This window comes from Prunus mume, linkage group LG3 (assembly GCF_029339155.1).
Source record: "Prunus mume cultivar Tortuosa linkage group LG3, ASM2933915v1, whole genome shotgun sequence".
NCBI lineage: Eukaryota > Viridiplantae > Streptophyta > Magnoliopsida > Rosales > Rosaceae > Prunus > Prunus mume.
In genome coordinates, this window is record NC_142700.1 from 95623 (window position 1) to 112262 (window position 16640).

The following is a 16640-nucleotide window of genomic DNA, read 5'->3' on the forward strand; positions in this document are numbered from 1 at the left end:
GTGGGTGTTGGGTATTTAATTTAAATTTAATTTATTTGGCCTATTCGATATTTCGTGGACGGTGAAAAGATAAAAGGGAAGAGCAGAGCTGCAGAGCAGAGGTAAAATACAAATACAAATTTATAAATAAACTCAATCATAGACATGTATTTATAAAAAAATTTAAGCACTATTTAAATATAGAAACACACCCAAAATTACTCCCAAAGTCAACTTTTTGGGTGTGTTTATAAATGGGTTTTGAGTGTGTGTAATGATGGGTTTTGAGTGTGTGTATATGTTTAAATAGTGCTTGGGTTTTTTTATAATTTCTATTACACCCCCTGTCCTATCTATTCATTTTTTTTTTAACTTATCTTATTTTTGAAATTCTAAAGATAAATTTACTCGTTTGCAAAATGACTTTTAAGGACGTAAACTCACCCCCTTTTTCCCTCTCACTTTTCTTCGTTCTTGGCATATGTAAATTATAGCTTCTGAAGTATCATTAATGTCTCTTTTTTTTCCTCTGTAACTTTGGTTTTCAGTATATGGTGTATGCATCTGGACATTGATTCTTTTGTTCTCTGTGTTTTTTTTTGTGGATGGTTGAGTATATATTGATTCATCCATTCATGAATGAAGATTGAAGAATGAAGTTTTCATTTGGTTGCAAATTGTCATAGTGGTTAATTACTTCTCGAAAGTTAAGTTTTAAAAAAAAAAAGTAACATTCATTTTGCTTTTTTCTTTTCTTAATTTTGTGATTGATGGTATAATCCAGATATAGATTTAGAGGAAACAATTGATGTGTAGTTTAACCAATTGCATGAAATTTAACAGATGGTCATTCTAAATTCTAATCTAGGGTTGGTTTCTTTTAGGTGTATGTCCCTCAGGTGGTCATTTGGAAACTAAAAGTGATGGAGGGAACATCATTTTATCGCAAAGGTACAAATTGCATTGGATTATTTCTATTTATTATCATGGGAGTGGAATTCATGGATGAAAGAAATAATGATACATTAATAAAAGTCAAGCATATTCTAGCATAATAAACTATTCGAACCTACAAAAAATTGCACAACATTAAAAATTTATAACAACATATTAAGGTAATGATTGACTTAATCCAATATTAAGAGTCGTTTAGATTTAAAATGAAAGTAGTTATTAACAATTTTTTATTGTTAACTTCCTATGTTTACTAGAAATTTATTAAACTAAATTTCATTTCAAACCTTGTCAACAAAGATAACTTATATTTGCAAAAAAAAAAAAAAAAGTTATATTTCTCTTGCCTATTTTAATTGGATTTATATTCAGACAAATTCAAATTCTATCACTATCTTTGATAAATTGGTGTGATTGTTTGTAAAATTGTGATAATGAATATCATAATATATTTGATTATTTTAAAAATATAGCCGCGCGACTATACTGTTAATATATTACTTTTTTTTTCAATCGTTACTTGTCCATAAAAGGTAACTGTATCTAGGGATGTCAAAAATCCCCGAACATAGACGAGACGAGTCTCCGTAAAGGAAACATGCATTTAATGCTTAGGAAATGAATTTTAGCCACAATCTATACAATAAAAACATTATAAATGGCGGATTCATTTTGTTTATACTAGTTGAGTTAAACATTTTCCTTTTAAAACCAAGTATCTTAGCCTAGTCTCTTTGAACACAAATAGAAAAAAGAAAAATGGAATAGATCTTTACCTTGATAATCTTTTTTGATTTCTCAAGAATGAACACCTTTATTGGAAATGCTTTTTGTTTCTTTTGATTTTGACTCATTCATCTTAAGGCTTCAAGATTGGAGTCTTCTACGTTACTACACAATGTTCCTAGAGATGAAGAGAAGGCAATCAAGAAATATGAATGCTAGTCTACTTCTTGATTATACCAATTTTTGGTTTTTAGAAGATGAGATACAGAGATGATTACTCATCAACCAAAATAAGAAACCAAAAAATCCTAGCTAGGTTTTCTCCAACACTTAACTTATTGGGTGGGTATTGGGGCTCCATTTGGTCCATGGGTCATGTCATCTTATGCCACTTATCTCTTGGGCCCAATAGTCTTTTGGGCTATTTGTCCATTTCCTTTTAAATCATATGTAAAAGTCTAATCCAATATTTATATATGTCAATATTAATTCCATAATTAATCTTTTTATTATAATTTAACTATTAAATTATAATTATAGTTTTACTTAATTGACCCGATCGAACTATTTGGCTTTGGTCATTGCTCCGGTTAAGATGTTGACTTTTGACCGTTGACTTTGACATTTGATTATCAACCATTGACTTGTTTCTACTCATTTCATTTCTCCTCATTTGTACTTCTAATCACATTATTTGGGTGTGTAGATCCATAGGTTCCCTTTAGTAAGGTAGTGGGTTGACTCAACTCTTCAGAGATAATATACGAATTAAATTCCACAATTAAATTCTTCCTATTAATAAAGTTTAATTGAAACCTTTTAGGACATCCACAAATCATGGTTGTCGCCAAGCAGCAAGTCACAGTTATCCAAGCTAAATGAGACGTTGTGACCTATTCAAATTGGAATGACCGTGCAATTGAATCATTCTCTTATGTCTATACTCCTTATTCACATTATTATATCATAGATTCCGATTGTCAATATCTTAATGTGAATCATTTCCTTTATATGATTATCCTGGTAAGATTTGAAGACTTCTTTTTTCAAGTCTTATCCACTACTATGCGCAGATATTTGACCAATCATATCTTGGAGTATTCTCTCTCTTTTACTGAGAGTAGAGATTCCTTGTTGTACATTCATTTGCTTCCATGACTCTATTGAGAATCCTGATGAGCACCTTTAATCTATGCCTAATTCAGCATGACCGTATAATGCCCTCAAAGATTTACAACATAGCCACAAAACATTTATGATGCCTCATATCTAAGGATTAGTTTGCACCATTGCAATTTATGAGTTCCAACTTGACATGTGAGTAAATACTTCTATGTTGTAACTCATGTGTTGGGTCGCGTTAAGTGTACTTGTTCTTCTACAAGCACCTATACACATATCGATGTGTCTCCACCCCTAATGACTTGAGACCTTACCGTTCCCTACATATTGAGACGATACTGTGTGTACTAGTCTTTGTGGAATATTGACACCCAATCAATATTCCTATGACCATGAACATATTCAGGATTTAGGGATGATGAAAATTCTCCATGTATGTAATCTCATTACATAGCTCTCATATCCACTTGTGTATTCCTTGAACTATGGTTGTCCTACATATTAAAAGATAATATAGGATGATTTAATATATAAAACAACCTTTCTTGCCATTTGATAACATAATATGTCTTTTATCAAAGATATCCTTAACTTTAACTATTACATAATTAATTAGTTTTAAGGGCATATTTCTAACACCCCGACCTTAACGGGGAAAGATTTCGTGGCCAAACGGGTGTCGGGTAAGGGGATCCCCGAACTTGAAAAATCTCTGACGGGTATAGGGAAAGGATGGTATTGGTGTCCCCATCCCCAAACTTAACCTAAAAATATATATGTTTATATTTAAATAAATAAATATATAATTATAATATTTTTGTTTAACCCTAAGTTAACATCCCTCTCCTAATTCTTCCTAATCTTCTCTGGAATTTCACATTGATGTGATTTTGAATAGTTGAGTTGAATTTTATAGTTAATTTGGATATGTTGAATGATAATTTAATATGAAACTTAATGTTAAAATGTATGATAAATAGTTTTTATGCAAAAAAAAAAGGGGATTCAGGGCGGGTTTGGGGGCTAGTCCTCCGACAGGAACAAGGACGAGGATTCCCCAAAACCTATTAAACATGGATGCTTTTCCATGTTTGGTAAGTCTAGGCATAGAAAATAGTTGCCTGGCTCATGAGAAAGTAGGGAGGAAAAGTGAAGTCATCCTCCCAATTTGGGTTTTGTTTTCTTTCCTTATGGGAAAGTTTGGGAAAATGAGCCAATATTAAATAAACATTTTTCATGACTTTTTGGTCCTCATTAACAATTTAGAATTACAATATATCATTAAATGCATTCTTTTTTTATTGGATTTAATATGGGCATAATTGAAAATTTATACAAATTTTGTTTTCCATTCCTAGTTAAAACAAAAATGGGAAATTAAATAAAGTGATATCTCTCAGTTACTTTCCCAGCATTACCAAACGTGGGAAAGAAATTTTCCATTTCCCATCCCTTGAGAAACAACATGAGAAATGATTTCCCCTCAAATTCGTTCCGTGAACCAAGCGTGGCCTAACTGTATCAAGTTAAGGAAATAGAAGATCCTAAATGCATTAACTAATGCATACAAATGGGGTTGAAGGCTTGGAGCATGTTTTGAATGAAAAGCAAGGGAAATGCTGAAGGGACATGGGACTAAAAATGTGCCTTTCGGGAATTTTTTTTCCTAGAATTGTGATTAAATAAGAAGAATAGAAAGAGGTTGTTAGGTTTGTTTGGGTTATCTTTTTTAATTTTTCGCTTGATTTTTGAGTTTTGCTTGAATTAATAATTAAATTGTATTTTAGGAATAATTAAATTAAAAGATAGGATTAGGATTTAGTACTCCAAGCCTCAAAGGGGACGCTCCTAGTATGGTGGGTGGTGTTTTTTCAAATTTACATAATGGGTGGGAAGATAAGGTGAGTGGGGAAATAGGACAAGCGGGTGGAAATAACAACACTCCAAAGTGACAACCCTAGTGCTTATAATTAGTACTTACTGAAATTTGTCCCTTTCTGCACTGCATCACTCTTTCTTTCTTCAATTTCTTCTCTAGAAAGCCGCATAAGCCCATTTCTGTGGTTTGTCCTTGTAGTTTATTTTCTCTTTTTGCTTAAAGTTATTGTTAACTACTATCCATTTGCAGTCCAAACACCAATGACGCCCATCATGTGTTCACTCACTCGTCCATTAAATTAAAGTAATTTTTTTTTCTCTATATACTTTGCCCGTTATCATTTTTGTTTCTCTGGTTTCAATTTTGTCAATTTTATCCTTTTAGTATTTAATTCAGAATAATTCAAGGACACATCTCATTTTCTGTCAAATCACTCCCATTTGAGCCAAATTCCTCCCTATTCACTAAAAAATACAATATTTTATGTCCATGAAGAACCATACTAGAAAAATAAAACTCCAAAGAGAAAAAGAATAGGGAACCATTGTGATTCAAATCCAGTAATGCAAGATTTGTTGGAAATTTTGTATTATTTAATAATATTTAATTTTTATAGTGAATGAAAAATAAGTGTCGTGTGTCTTAGTATTTGTTTTGCACTTGGTTATCCTTTAAAGTGTAGTTATTAATAATTAAACGGCGAGATTCAAATGATCAAGTGGTCTTGTTTTCATTGAGTTGTGTCTGTAACTTTTCAATTGAAAAGCTACGTATGTTTCAACAAGAGGTGCAATCAATTTTATATAATCCAAACACCCTCACTTACTTGAGATATAGAATGAAGAGTGAAAAACAAAGAGTATCCCCAGTACTCTATTGTTAAATTCTTCCTAGTTTTGTCTTGAGAGTACAAATATATAATTGGTTCGCCAAATTCTTAAATTGAAGTGCTTCAATTTAGGATTATCATTTGTTGAATCCTCGAAGATGGACCCCTATAGAACTACGAGCATAAGGGCATAACGAAATTTGTCTTTAGGACATTGCAATTCTTGCAAACCTAAATTGCTAAAGTTGTCAGTATTTCTACACATTTGTGTTTGTTGATTTACATTAATTCTATGTAAATTTGTTGTATATTTGATTATTAAAATTTTGCTGAGAATTATTATAATTTAAATTCATATTTCCTATTGTTTCGCCAACAAGATTTAGTACCAAATTTTTTGTCCTCAGCTCCTTGATCTTCTCAGGTGAGCCACTTCCCCATCCAAATGGATCAAACCAAAGCCCACTTAGGTACCCAACATCCATCCCGGTGAGCTTGTTATTAGGGAAGATCAGGTTGGTGTTAACAGACCCGGGCTTGAATTCAATAAGTGCAATTTTTTGAAACGTTAAGTCTAAAAATTACGTCTAAAGTGAATGGGAAGAGCTCTAGCTTGTGTTTTATCGTTAGATGGTTCAAGTGGACTATAATACCCCTACATGCGAGGGGTACATGGTCAAAACCTAACGAAATTGGGAGGGATTTGACAAAAATTGAATGTGTCATTTAACTTCAAATTGAAAACTAGAAAGAAAAAATTGACAAAATTAAAATTAAAGAGATCAAAGTGGTAAAACTGGTAAATTACAGAGACCAAACCAAAAGTAACATTTTGCTTTAAATTAATACTAGAAACTTCAGTTCATGATATGCGTGTACTTTATCGAATCTAGACTCTTAAGTGCATCGTAAATATTTTTAACCACTTAAGTTTAGTATGAAGTTATTGGAAGAGAGAATTAATTGAGAGAGAAAAAAAAGAGAGAGAGAGAGAGAGAGAGAGAGAGAGAGAGAGAGAAAGTGAGAGTGTTAGACCTAGTTTGGGATTGCTGTCACTTTTAAAAAAAGTTGATTATGCTGTGCTTTGAAAATAATTAGCTGTAAAGTAAAGCAACTTCATATTTGGTAAAAAATATTTTTAAAGTGCTGTTAATACAAAAAGCAATGTCAAAACCGTTTGGTAGATTTTAATATAAAATTGTTGTAACTGTGAATAATGACTAAAATAGACATGATGTTAAAAGTGTTATGTACTAATCATGTGGTGGTAGTGGTAGTGATGGAGTGGTGGTAGTGGTAGTGATGGAGTGGAGGTAGTGGTGGTGATGAAGGTGGAGTTGGTGGTTGTGGTAGTGGTGGTGATGGTGGTGGGGATGGCGATTGTGGAGGTGGTGGTGGTGGTAGTGGCAGCATGGTGGTGGTTGTGGTGTTGGTTGTGGAGGTGGTAGTGGATGTGGAGATTTTGGATAAGGAGGTGGTTGTGGTGGTGGTGGTGGTGGAGGTGGAGGTGGAGGAGGTGGTGGTTGTGGTGGTGGTGACGGAGGATGAGGAGAAGAAGGATGTGGTGGTGGTGGTGGAGGTAGTGAATGTGGTGATGCAAGTGGTGGAGTTGGATGTGAAAGTGGAGGTTGTGTTATTTTTTTAAAATGAATGATGATATTCTGGAAATTAAAAAATTTATTAAAAGTTAATCTCTACTTCTTTTGAAAGCACTTTGAAAAGCAACCTAGAGCTGCTTTTAAAAGTTGTCAAAAGGCCACTGCTTTTAAAATAATCGGGATATTTTATTTTTACCAAACACCTTAAACTGCTTAACTTTAAAGTGAAGCAGGTTTTTGGCGAAAAAAGCAATCCCAAACGGGGCCTTAGTATACCCTTGCTTTTAAAAACTAATATTTAAGTTACTTTGTTTGTAAGGGCTATAATTGGTATTTAATCCTCATTGGTAATAGTATGGATTGCAGATATGGTTAACCCGGCTTGGAACAGACAATACAGAAGTTCGCCTTCCGGAATAGAAACATGATTAGAAACATCCATGATCGGGTGAAAAAAAAATTTTTAAAAAATCCACAAGTGATTGATACAAAGAGAAGTGTAAAATATATGTATGATATAATGATGTATGGTTAATTGTAACTTGTGAATAAATATTAGTGTTCCCAAGTTCTCTTTTGAAAGCCGTTGAGCATACATCTGGGTGGGACAAATCGAAGACTCACAATGGTCCTGGATTACCTAACATCTGTAGGAATGATAAGTTGATTTGTAAACACCGACAGTGAATGTCTTTTGTTAGATTGATTCAGAGCCTGTAGCCATGCAAATGCTTGGCCCATCTTCTAGCCATGTAAGGATCATGGTAATCCCAAGTTTCTACACTTGCACTGCTAGACCTCCCACAAATGATTGCATCGTTCGTCCCAGAAGCAGCAGCTGCTCCTTCTGTTGCCTTACTTTTGCTGTCTCCTATGCTCACCACAGTTTCTCCTGTTGTGAAAGGTTCGTCAATCTCACCCTCCTCAATATAACTATATCCCACACAGATATGCCCACACACACCCAATTCCACCAAGATTTTCCTTTCTTCACCTCCTCTTAGCTCTCCTATCCTTACGATCCTACTGCTTGCCTCCTCCCCTATTCTGATTCTCAACTGGACTTCTCTAACGATGCCACCTATGAGTGTTCCTAGGAACTCTTCAAACTCATGCATGATAAACCCATTTGAAGTGCCAAAGCCAAATCCTACATGAAAGCGATGGACTGGAATCGGCAACTCCATGCTCATTGCAGCATGGTAGGATTGCGTTGGGCTGTCAGACAGATGCAGGATACTGGACTCTGGATTCTTGTATGCACGATCTTCAAGTATCTTGATTCCTTTCTTGATCCCTTCTACTGGATCTGCTTGCCCCATATAGAACAGACGGTCAATAACCTGTTGGGCCGTTCGCTTCCCATAAGATGTCATGCGTCTCAAAGGGAAGAGACGGGCAGCAGCTGATGAGTAGGTAACAATGGCCAAACGGTCAATAGGTCTAAGAGAGAAAACCACCAGTGCCATGCACTGTTTGAGAAGCCTCAAGTGTGGCCCATTGGGGCTAGCAACCAAGACCAAGTCTGTTGCTCGTTGATGTGCTAATTTCACAGAAAGATATGCCCTATCTGAAAAGGCACAGAGAGTAAAAGGCTTTGGCCTGGTTGGTGATTGTAACAATGATGAGGAGCTACAGCTTTGGTGATGTGGGGACGGATGGTACGGGTATGGGGTGCACCAGCTAGGGGGTGCACTAGGTGGGATGGGTATTAGAGAGAGTTGGAGACGAGGCCAATTAGGCATATGATCAGGCTCAATTGGGTCATCATCATCATAGTGAGCAGAGCGCAAGAAGGAGCGCCTGTGGATACGGAAAGTGGCAATAGAGTCATCAAGGATTTGGAGGATGGGGTCAGGTCGGTTGCAAGACGAGAGGGAACCCCCAGGTGGGTTCAGATTGCGAGGCAGCTGAGTCCAATGGGCACGGCAGATGGGGCAGGTAACACTACCATGGCGGACATTGGAGGAGATGCAGGCAAAGTGGAAAGCATGGGAGCACTGGGCCGTGAATATAGCAAGACCTGGGGTGCTGCTCTTGCTATGGTAACTCAGAGGGTCTAGACATATTGCGCACAAATTCTGCCACGAGAATCAACAAATAAAAAGGTAAGAAGACAGATCTGGAAAGAAGAAAACATATTGCAATGACAAACTCAAAATGACTGGAACTGCAATCTAACTAGTGGATGTGTATTGCTCAAACATATACATTTTCTATTCTAGTCCAGGTCTGGCTATTTATAGAAATTTTTATTATTATTACTCATGCATTGAAGAAACCAGTAGTTCGAATGTGATGCATATGGATTTGGAACTATTCATAAATCTGATGTATTGCTGAAGCTCAATTCTCAAACAACTGCTATCTGTCAAAGGTTATACATTAATTCACTGTATTAAGAGTAAAGTGATTGTGATCTAGTAACAGCATGTTTTGGTGCAACAATCAAGTTCTCCATCATCATATTATTCTTTTACCTTAACAAAGGAAGACCAAAAATATTTTGGTAAGAGTAACTTTCAACAAAAAAAATGTTCATTCATATCATCAGCATAAGTTACGATATGTCAACAATTATGCTCGGTGTGGGGTCATGTGCAGAGGGGGTTCAATCTGTTGAAAATAGAACCAGTTCTTTTGAAGATTATGCACCAAAAGTATAGTACAAATTAGAGTATTGAAAACTAAATGGGATAGGTAGGCATGAAACTCTAATAGTTTAAAATCATCCATATCGAAATTGGTGAGGCAGGGCAGGGTGTGAGTTTCACGAACAGAGCTGGGCTTACGATTCACGAATGAATAACGCGATATCATGAATTCATGACAGCCAGCGCTAGTAGCAGGTGGAAGCAAATTTTAAAACGTGGGATCTACTGTCTCTGGGTGCCTAATGGTGTTGGGATGGGAGTCTCAACTTGCCTAATGTGCAGGTTTCAGGGGCATTCATTCAAATGTCATACTAGTCTTGTAAATATTATGTCATTTCCCAACTGGAATGTGTGAAAAGAATAGAGTCCCGCTCCCCAAATTTCAATTCATCTGTCCTAGTTTCATATTTCCCAATTCACAGCCACCTGGGAAAACAATTAATTCCTCAATTTTTCTGTATGTATATATCGGCTCAATTAAAGCTTTACAGCCACTCCACACACCAGGAAAAAAAAAACAAACAAACAAAGAATCAGAAAAATCCCAACTCTTCCTTTCGCCTTTCTTTCTTTGTTTTCCTGTTGGGGGTGGGACTGAGGACGAGCAATAGGATAGGATTATTCTAGAGAGTAAAGAAGTTTGACTGAGTGAAAGGCACACCAACAACAGCAGGTTGTGGCAACAAAACAAAACAAAACAAAAATAAAAGAGGCACCTTAGTTGAAGTTGAAGGCATATTGTTACTCTTGATCGTAAATTCCGTTTCCTTTGCAACTTCTTCTCCTGAGATATTCTTTGGGTTTGTGGGAGACACCGCTGAAGAACCTGAGATCTATAAGTATAAACAAAACAAAAAAGAAGAAGAAAAAGAAAACCAAGTGTTTAAAATAACATACAGATACAGACACAGTAGCAGAAGAAAATAAGAAAAGCCAGGCGAGTTATACATGATAAAAAAGAAGGGCAAGGGAAGTGACGCAGCAAAAACATAGAGAGGGTCCAACTATTTGGTTCTTTTTGAAATTTCCTGATTCGACAATCAAACTAGTAACTACAATTGAGAAAAGAATAAATGTTGAATTGGGGAAAGAAGATTTACAGAGGCAGTGGCTGTGGTGTTGGTATGATCGAAGACGATGGGATCCAAAAGAGCCTTTCTCCGGGAGAAGGAACCACAAGCATTTGCAGCTGCCACCACCATTTTCTTCGCTGCATTTCTCAGTTTAGATTTTGACGATGCTCCTCCTCCTGCTCCTCCCATTCCCATGCCCTCTCTCTCTCTCTCGCTCTCTCCTCTCTTCTTCCCACTATTACTACTACTACCAAGTAGTAAGTAGTAAGTAGGTAATGAATGCTCCTCTATTGTCTTCTTTTTGTTCCTCCGCTGCTACTATTGCAATTTGCAATGCAGACGACAGTGAGAGTTTCCCTTGCCTTCTTTTATCCTTCCCTAAATTAAGGAAGGGTGAATTGAATTAAGCGTTGCGTTGGTTTAGAAGCTACAATATAGTGACATACATACACACACATGTATAATATTAATAATTATAATAATGTATTGGTTTACCACTTTATTGCTCTTTTATCATTTTTTACCTTTTCTTTTGTCTTTTTTGTTTTCCAGAGACTCACCTTTTCTTTCTACCCCAGCACCCAGCCTCTTTCCTTTTATATTTTCTTCTCTCTCTCTATCTCTCTCTCTCTCTCCCCCTCTGTGGACCTGTGGTACTGGCACTGGTGACTGGTATATTTATTATGTACTTCAACCATTTTCCCCGCATCAAAACTCCAAGATTTATTATTAGTTATCCTTTTTCTGGTTTAACATGGATAATATGTGCGTTTGGGTCTGCCAATCCAACTTCCAAGGCAGCATATAAGGAAAAGAAAAGAAAAAAAACAGAAAAAGCAAAACGAGAAAAAGACCGTTGGGTTGTATTTTGAATTTCAAAGTTTTGCAAAAATATAACATCTATGATGGCAGACAAACTAAAGTTAACAAAGTAACTGGATGAGTTGGCGCCAAAAATGCTTTTCTTCCTCTTCAATTTGCATTCCGTTCCATATTTTCCATTTGGTAATTGCTTTTCTTCCACTTTCCCGTTCTCAAACATGGTAATTCTGACTGCCATGCAGAAGGAGTCTCGTTTTTTTTATAACTTTAGCCTGGTGTCGTTGATGGATTTTCAACATCCCTTGGCATCGATCTAAAGTATTCTGGATGCCATGTGAGTTTAGGATTAGGATACATGTACATCCTTGCTTGCTAACAAACATGAATGTTGATGACCAGTATGAGTATCGTTCTCAAGAATTAAAAAAGCTTTTCACTTGAGTGAGGAGAAATCATGATATCCTCCCAAGGTTGTATCCAATTAATGCACCTTCTAGTTCTACCAATAAAGAGGAGAGAAAAAAGACAAGACATATAGGAAAAGGATGATCGAAGAAACCCTGAAATTCAAAACAAGTTTCCTTTAATTTGGAAAATGACTGATGCACCAAAGGTAACTATTGACAGTACTAGCATAGAGAGAGAGAGAGGGCCAGGGAATCTCTTTTGTGACTGACAGACATATGGGAAAGCTTCCAAAGATATGTGTTTGTCTTGACTCTTCACTCTTGCACATGAAAAGAAGGAAAAATTAAAAAGCAAAGGTTGCTGTTGTCCTCAACACTCAACTCAACACCCACAAAACAAAAGCACAAATCTGTTTGACTGCTTACACAACCTTGTGCATTTGACCCGGTCAAAGCCATTCAATAGCGTCCAATCCAATCCAATCATATTTTAAATCTTAACTTGATTAGGAGATGGCCTTTTAGTCTAATTTAATCGAGTGCTTATTTTTTGTCCGTCTCTCTGTGTTTATCTGCAGGCTGTGGTCTTTCTTGAACAAAAAATTATGTCAATGTCGTATTTGTTTGGTGAGTGAAGCTTTGGCTGGTATCTTACATAATTAAGCGAAATAATTTTAGGCGCACCTCACTAAAACCACTAACATGTTCTAATCACAAATATTATGACCACACATATATGAATCATGATGGTCGTTGATAGATTTCCTTTCTTGACTGCTACGACTGGCCCTTCGGTTACATTCGGCTTTCCTTCAAACCCGGAGTTGCAGAACCTTAAAAAACAGTTCACGTTTGAAGCTTGGGCAAAAATAAAATGATTGACTAGTTCTTCTAATATCGTCCCGGAACAAACTAGCATGTGAAGGGCTTTGAACGGTATGCTACTATGCTAGCTACATATTGTTTGTTCTACCCCGGAAAATTCATCTGCGGTGGCCCGGTGTTGGCCGAGAGATTGTTTCTTTGTTGTTTGCGTAGGTGTGCCACTGTTGGCAGCCTAAGTTCCAACAGAAAGTGATTGAAAAATGTAAAATGGGCTCTAATATTGACTCTAATCAATCGATTGTGAATTGGGTGGGGAACTGACCCAATAGGTTCTTTTATATGCCTCAATGAAGAGGACTTCAATATTTTTCTAATGTGAAAATAAGAACAAGTAGAAAATAAAAATAACAGAAATGAAAATGAGAAACACGATATGGAATTGAAGATTTCTCGATTCAGTTCAATATTAATTCAAACTCAAAGTAAACGATAGATAGCTACCCTAAACTGATGATTTCTCTACTCAGTTCATTGTAGCTATAGACTTGAAAAAGTAATTGATAGTAATGAAAATGATGATGTTCATATGAAGATTTCTCTATTCATATAAACATTGTAATAAAAGTAAACAACATAGCTTGAAGATTTCTCTATTCATACTTGGTACATAAAAAGTAAAGGATTTAGCCTAGCTACTTGGTATCAATACCAAGTGTTGGCAGAGCATAAAATAAAAAGATAACAATCATGAGTTGTCAACTGGTTATCTTGAAGGAAAAGCAAGTTATTTCAAGCTTGAGGTTTTCAAGTGTTGAAGACGCTGAGTATGTTTGAGAGAGTTGTGTTGTGTTGATTGTTGATGACTTCTTCTTCTATTTATAGAGAAAACGAGGTGGGTTGAGTGTTGGGACTAGTAGCCAATGAGAAGTACTTACTTGCCATTAATTTTGGTGAGTGGATTGCTGAAAAAGCAAGCAAAACCAGAATAGCCGCTTTGGTGTTGTTCCGGTGAAGCTCCCAGGTAATTCAAAATATCTTCCAAGCAAAACTTGTTTCCCTCCTTCAGCAAGCATACTTTAATATTTAAACTCAAAGGTATAAACTTCCCCAAACTTTCAATTCTCTTCATCTGTTACGCAGTAACAATAGAATGGTTCAAATTGTAGCTCAAAAGGATGCGAAATCAGGTGTGGTAGTACAGCTTGCAGCTTTTCCCCCACATCTTTTTGCAAAAAGCCACTCCACGGTGGTAAGTCTCATCTTGTGTGTTGGTAATATTATTGTTCAATATTATCATTATGATTCACTTATTTGGTGGCTACAGAAGAAAGATGAGTTGCCTTTTGAGTATCCCATCTCACAAATTTGTGGTAGAAGCTTCTCTTGTAGCAGTCCATAAATCTCAGCGGCCTGAGGATGAGATCTGTCCCCAGCAAAAAATATATGGCTCCTGCCCTTCACTTCTATTTGACTAAAACCAGGAACTTTCTTCACTCTTCTCTCCTTCATCTTCTTTCTTACTTGAGCAAATTCTTCCCACTTCCCATGTGCAGCATACACGTTAGCTAAGAGTACGTAAGCCCCTGAGCTGGCTGGCTCTAACTCTAGTAGCTCCTTACCTATACGATTTGCCATTCTAACATCACCACCGTGCAACCTATATGCACCAAGCAATGCCCCTAGAACAGCAGCATCCTGCTCACAAGCAGGCATTTCTTCGCATACCACCCGTGTAGCCTCATCCACCAATCCTGCTCGGCCTAAGATGTCTACAAGGCAGGAATAGTGCTGGCCATTTGGTTTCAAATCATAAGCAAGATTCATTGAATTGAAAAGCCTTTGACCCTTCTTGACAAGACCAGCATGATTACAAGCTGATAAGACTCCAACGAAAGTAATCTCATCTGGCTTGGCTCCTGATCGTAGCATGCGTGCAAAGACCTGTAATGCATAGTGACCATATCCATGGTTTGAGTATGCTAATATCATTGCAGTCCATGATACCGCATCCTTAGCCCCAAGATGCTCAAAAACAAGACTAGCAGAGGTAACATCTCCATTCCTGGAATACATAGTAACAAGAACATTTGCAACTAATGTGTCATGATCAAACCCATGAGATATGACCAGTACATGAGCTTGCATGAGCTCCATCCTGCCCTCACATGAGCTCAATACGCTAGTGATGGTAGTTGCATTAGGCCTAAAGCAAAACCGAAGCATGAGAATTACGTGCTTTAAGGCTTCCCCTCTGGACCCACTTTTGGCATAACCACCAATCATCACATTCCAAGTAACAATATTCCTTTCCCGCATCAAATAGAACAGCTCACTAGCTTCTGTCATGAGGCCTTCGTGAACATATGATGTGATCATAGCATTCCAAGCGGCTACATCTTTGTTAGGCATCCGATCGAAGTACCCCCTGGCAAGTTCAACCATATTGTTGTCTGCCAGACCGGTAACCATAGTTGTCCAAGATATTGCGTTCCTTTGAGGCATTGAATTAAAGAGTTCAATGGCTTCACTTGCTCTATTCGCATTTAGATAACCTGAGAGCATGATATTCCAAGTATATAGGTTACGTTGCGGCATATTATTGAAGAGATCAAGTGCCTCATCTAATTGATCATTCCCAACAAAAGCCTTGATCATAACGGTACACGAGACGGTGTTCCTTTCAGGCATAAGGTCAAAAACAAGGCGAGCTTCATCAATCATGCTGTTGCGGACATAACCCAGAAGCACATTAGTCCAGGAGACCACATTTTTGACAGGCATATGATTAAAAAGCCGGCGACCCTCCTCAACTTGTCCGCAACTGAAATACCCAGAAATCAAACTGGTCCAAGAGTACACATTTCTGTTTTCCATGCGATCAAAAACTTTACGAGCCTCATATATATGACCAGATTTCACATAGCCGTTAATCATTGAAGATTCAGCAACAAGACTATTTGTGGGCATCGTCTGGAAGAGCTTCTCTGCATTGGGAAGATCGTGGTTCTTCAAGTAAACGTTAATCATGGAAGCATAAGAGACAGCGTCCCGTTCAGGCATTTGGTCGAACAGATTCCTTGCTTCTTTGACTTTGCCATAGCGGCCGAGATTTGTTATCTCAACGTTACAGCTGTATACATTAAATGCTTTCGATAGGACTGGAATCGGATTTGGCCTTCGGAGACAGCCTTGAAGCAATTCCAAATTCGGTTGTGCCAGAGAAGAAGCATTGAAATGGCCGAGGGTTCGAACTATGGCGGAAAGCTTTGAAAGATGGAGACGGCAAACGGAGGATGGCATGATCAAGGCTACTAAGTCTAACACTGACAGTATATGCCATACTAATATTGTTAATCGTTCAACGAAAACATGGTTGGCTTGCTGTTAGCATAATAAGCTTCAAAGAAGATAACAAGTTCAGTGATGATAAAAATCCAAGAGAGGGAGATGAACTCTTACTGTTTTTTAAAACAAAATAAAAACTCTGAAGTAAGAGAGGGAGATGTGAAACACCAAACATTAAATTTAAATTTGATGGTTGATGTGACAATTTGACATTTATACAGTTTTACACTTCACCTGATATGTCAAATAAATAATTATTGTAACAGTCAAATCATTTAAGATAAAGAAGGAATAAAATATAAAAAGAAAAATAATAAATGAAAATAACAACCAACTATCTTTAAAAATAATAAAATATTCATTTGACATTTTGCTTTTGGGATGTCAAAAATAACATCTCAACCTCCAGCCTTCATTCCACATCAGC

The 16640-nt window shown here is 36.8% G+C and overlaps 2 protein-coding genes across 4 annotated transcripts; both read right to left on the reverse strand.

Annotated features, from left to right (window-relative positions):
* Positions 1-7585: 7585 nt before the first annotated feature.
* On the reverse strand, positions 7586-11221 carry LOC103324389 (E3 ubiquitin-protein ligase WAV3-like). Of its 3 annotated transcripts, none has more exons than XM_008226436.2 (3): positions 10842-11221; positions 10458-10574; positions 7586-9168 (listed from the first exon to the last, which is right to left on the reverse strand). In XM_008226436.2, the coding sequence occupies exons 1-3, from the start codon at positions 11007-11009 to the stop codon at positions 7795-7797; spliced, it is 1659 nt and encodes a 552-aa protein (XP_008224658.2). In that variant the 5' UTR covers positions 11010-11221; the 3' UTR covers positions 7586-7794. The 3 variants fall into 3 exon arrangements, with proteins under 3 accessions (XP_008224658.2, XP_088904486.1, XP_088904485.1); XM_089048360.1 differs by having other exon boundaries at positions 10458-10558; positions 10842-11218; XM_089048359.1 differs by having other exon boundaries at positions 10458-10567; positions 10842-10980.
* A 2798-nt stretch (positions 11222-14019) lies between these two features.
* On the reverse strand, positions 14020-16308 carry LOC107880136 (uncharacterized). The gene has a single exon (XM_089047763.1). The coding sequence runs from the start codon at positions 16166-16168 to the stop codon at positions 14165-14167; it is 2004 nt and encodes a 667-aa protein (XP_088903889.1). The 5' UTR covers positions 16169-16308; the 3' UTR covers positions 14020-14164.
* Between the last annotated feature and the right edge of the window lie 332 nt (positions 16309-16640).

What these genes read in the sequence shown, in the direction of transcription:
- LOC103324389 (XM_008226436.2), bottom strand. Translation starts at nt 11,009, where the DNA reads ATGGGAATGGGAGGAGCAGGAGGAGGAGCATCGTCAAAATCTAAACTG. An exon ending in ACACCACAGCCACTGCCTCT is followed by an intron (nt 10,575 to 10,841) that starts GTAAATCTTCTT and finishes TTATACTTATAG; the next exon opens with ATCTCAGGTTCTTCAGCGGT. An exon ending in TGCCTTCAACTTCAACTAAG is followed by an intron (nt 9,169 to 10,457) that starts GTGCCTCTTTTA and finishes TTCTCGTGGCAG; the next exon opens with AATTTGTGCGCAATATGTCT.
- LOC107880136 (XM_089047763.1), bottom strand. Translation starts at nt 16,168, where the DNA reads ATGCCATCCTCCGTTTGCCGTCTCCATCTTTCAAAGCTTTCCGCCATA.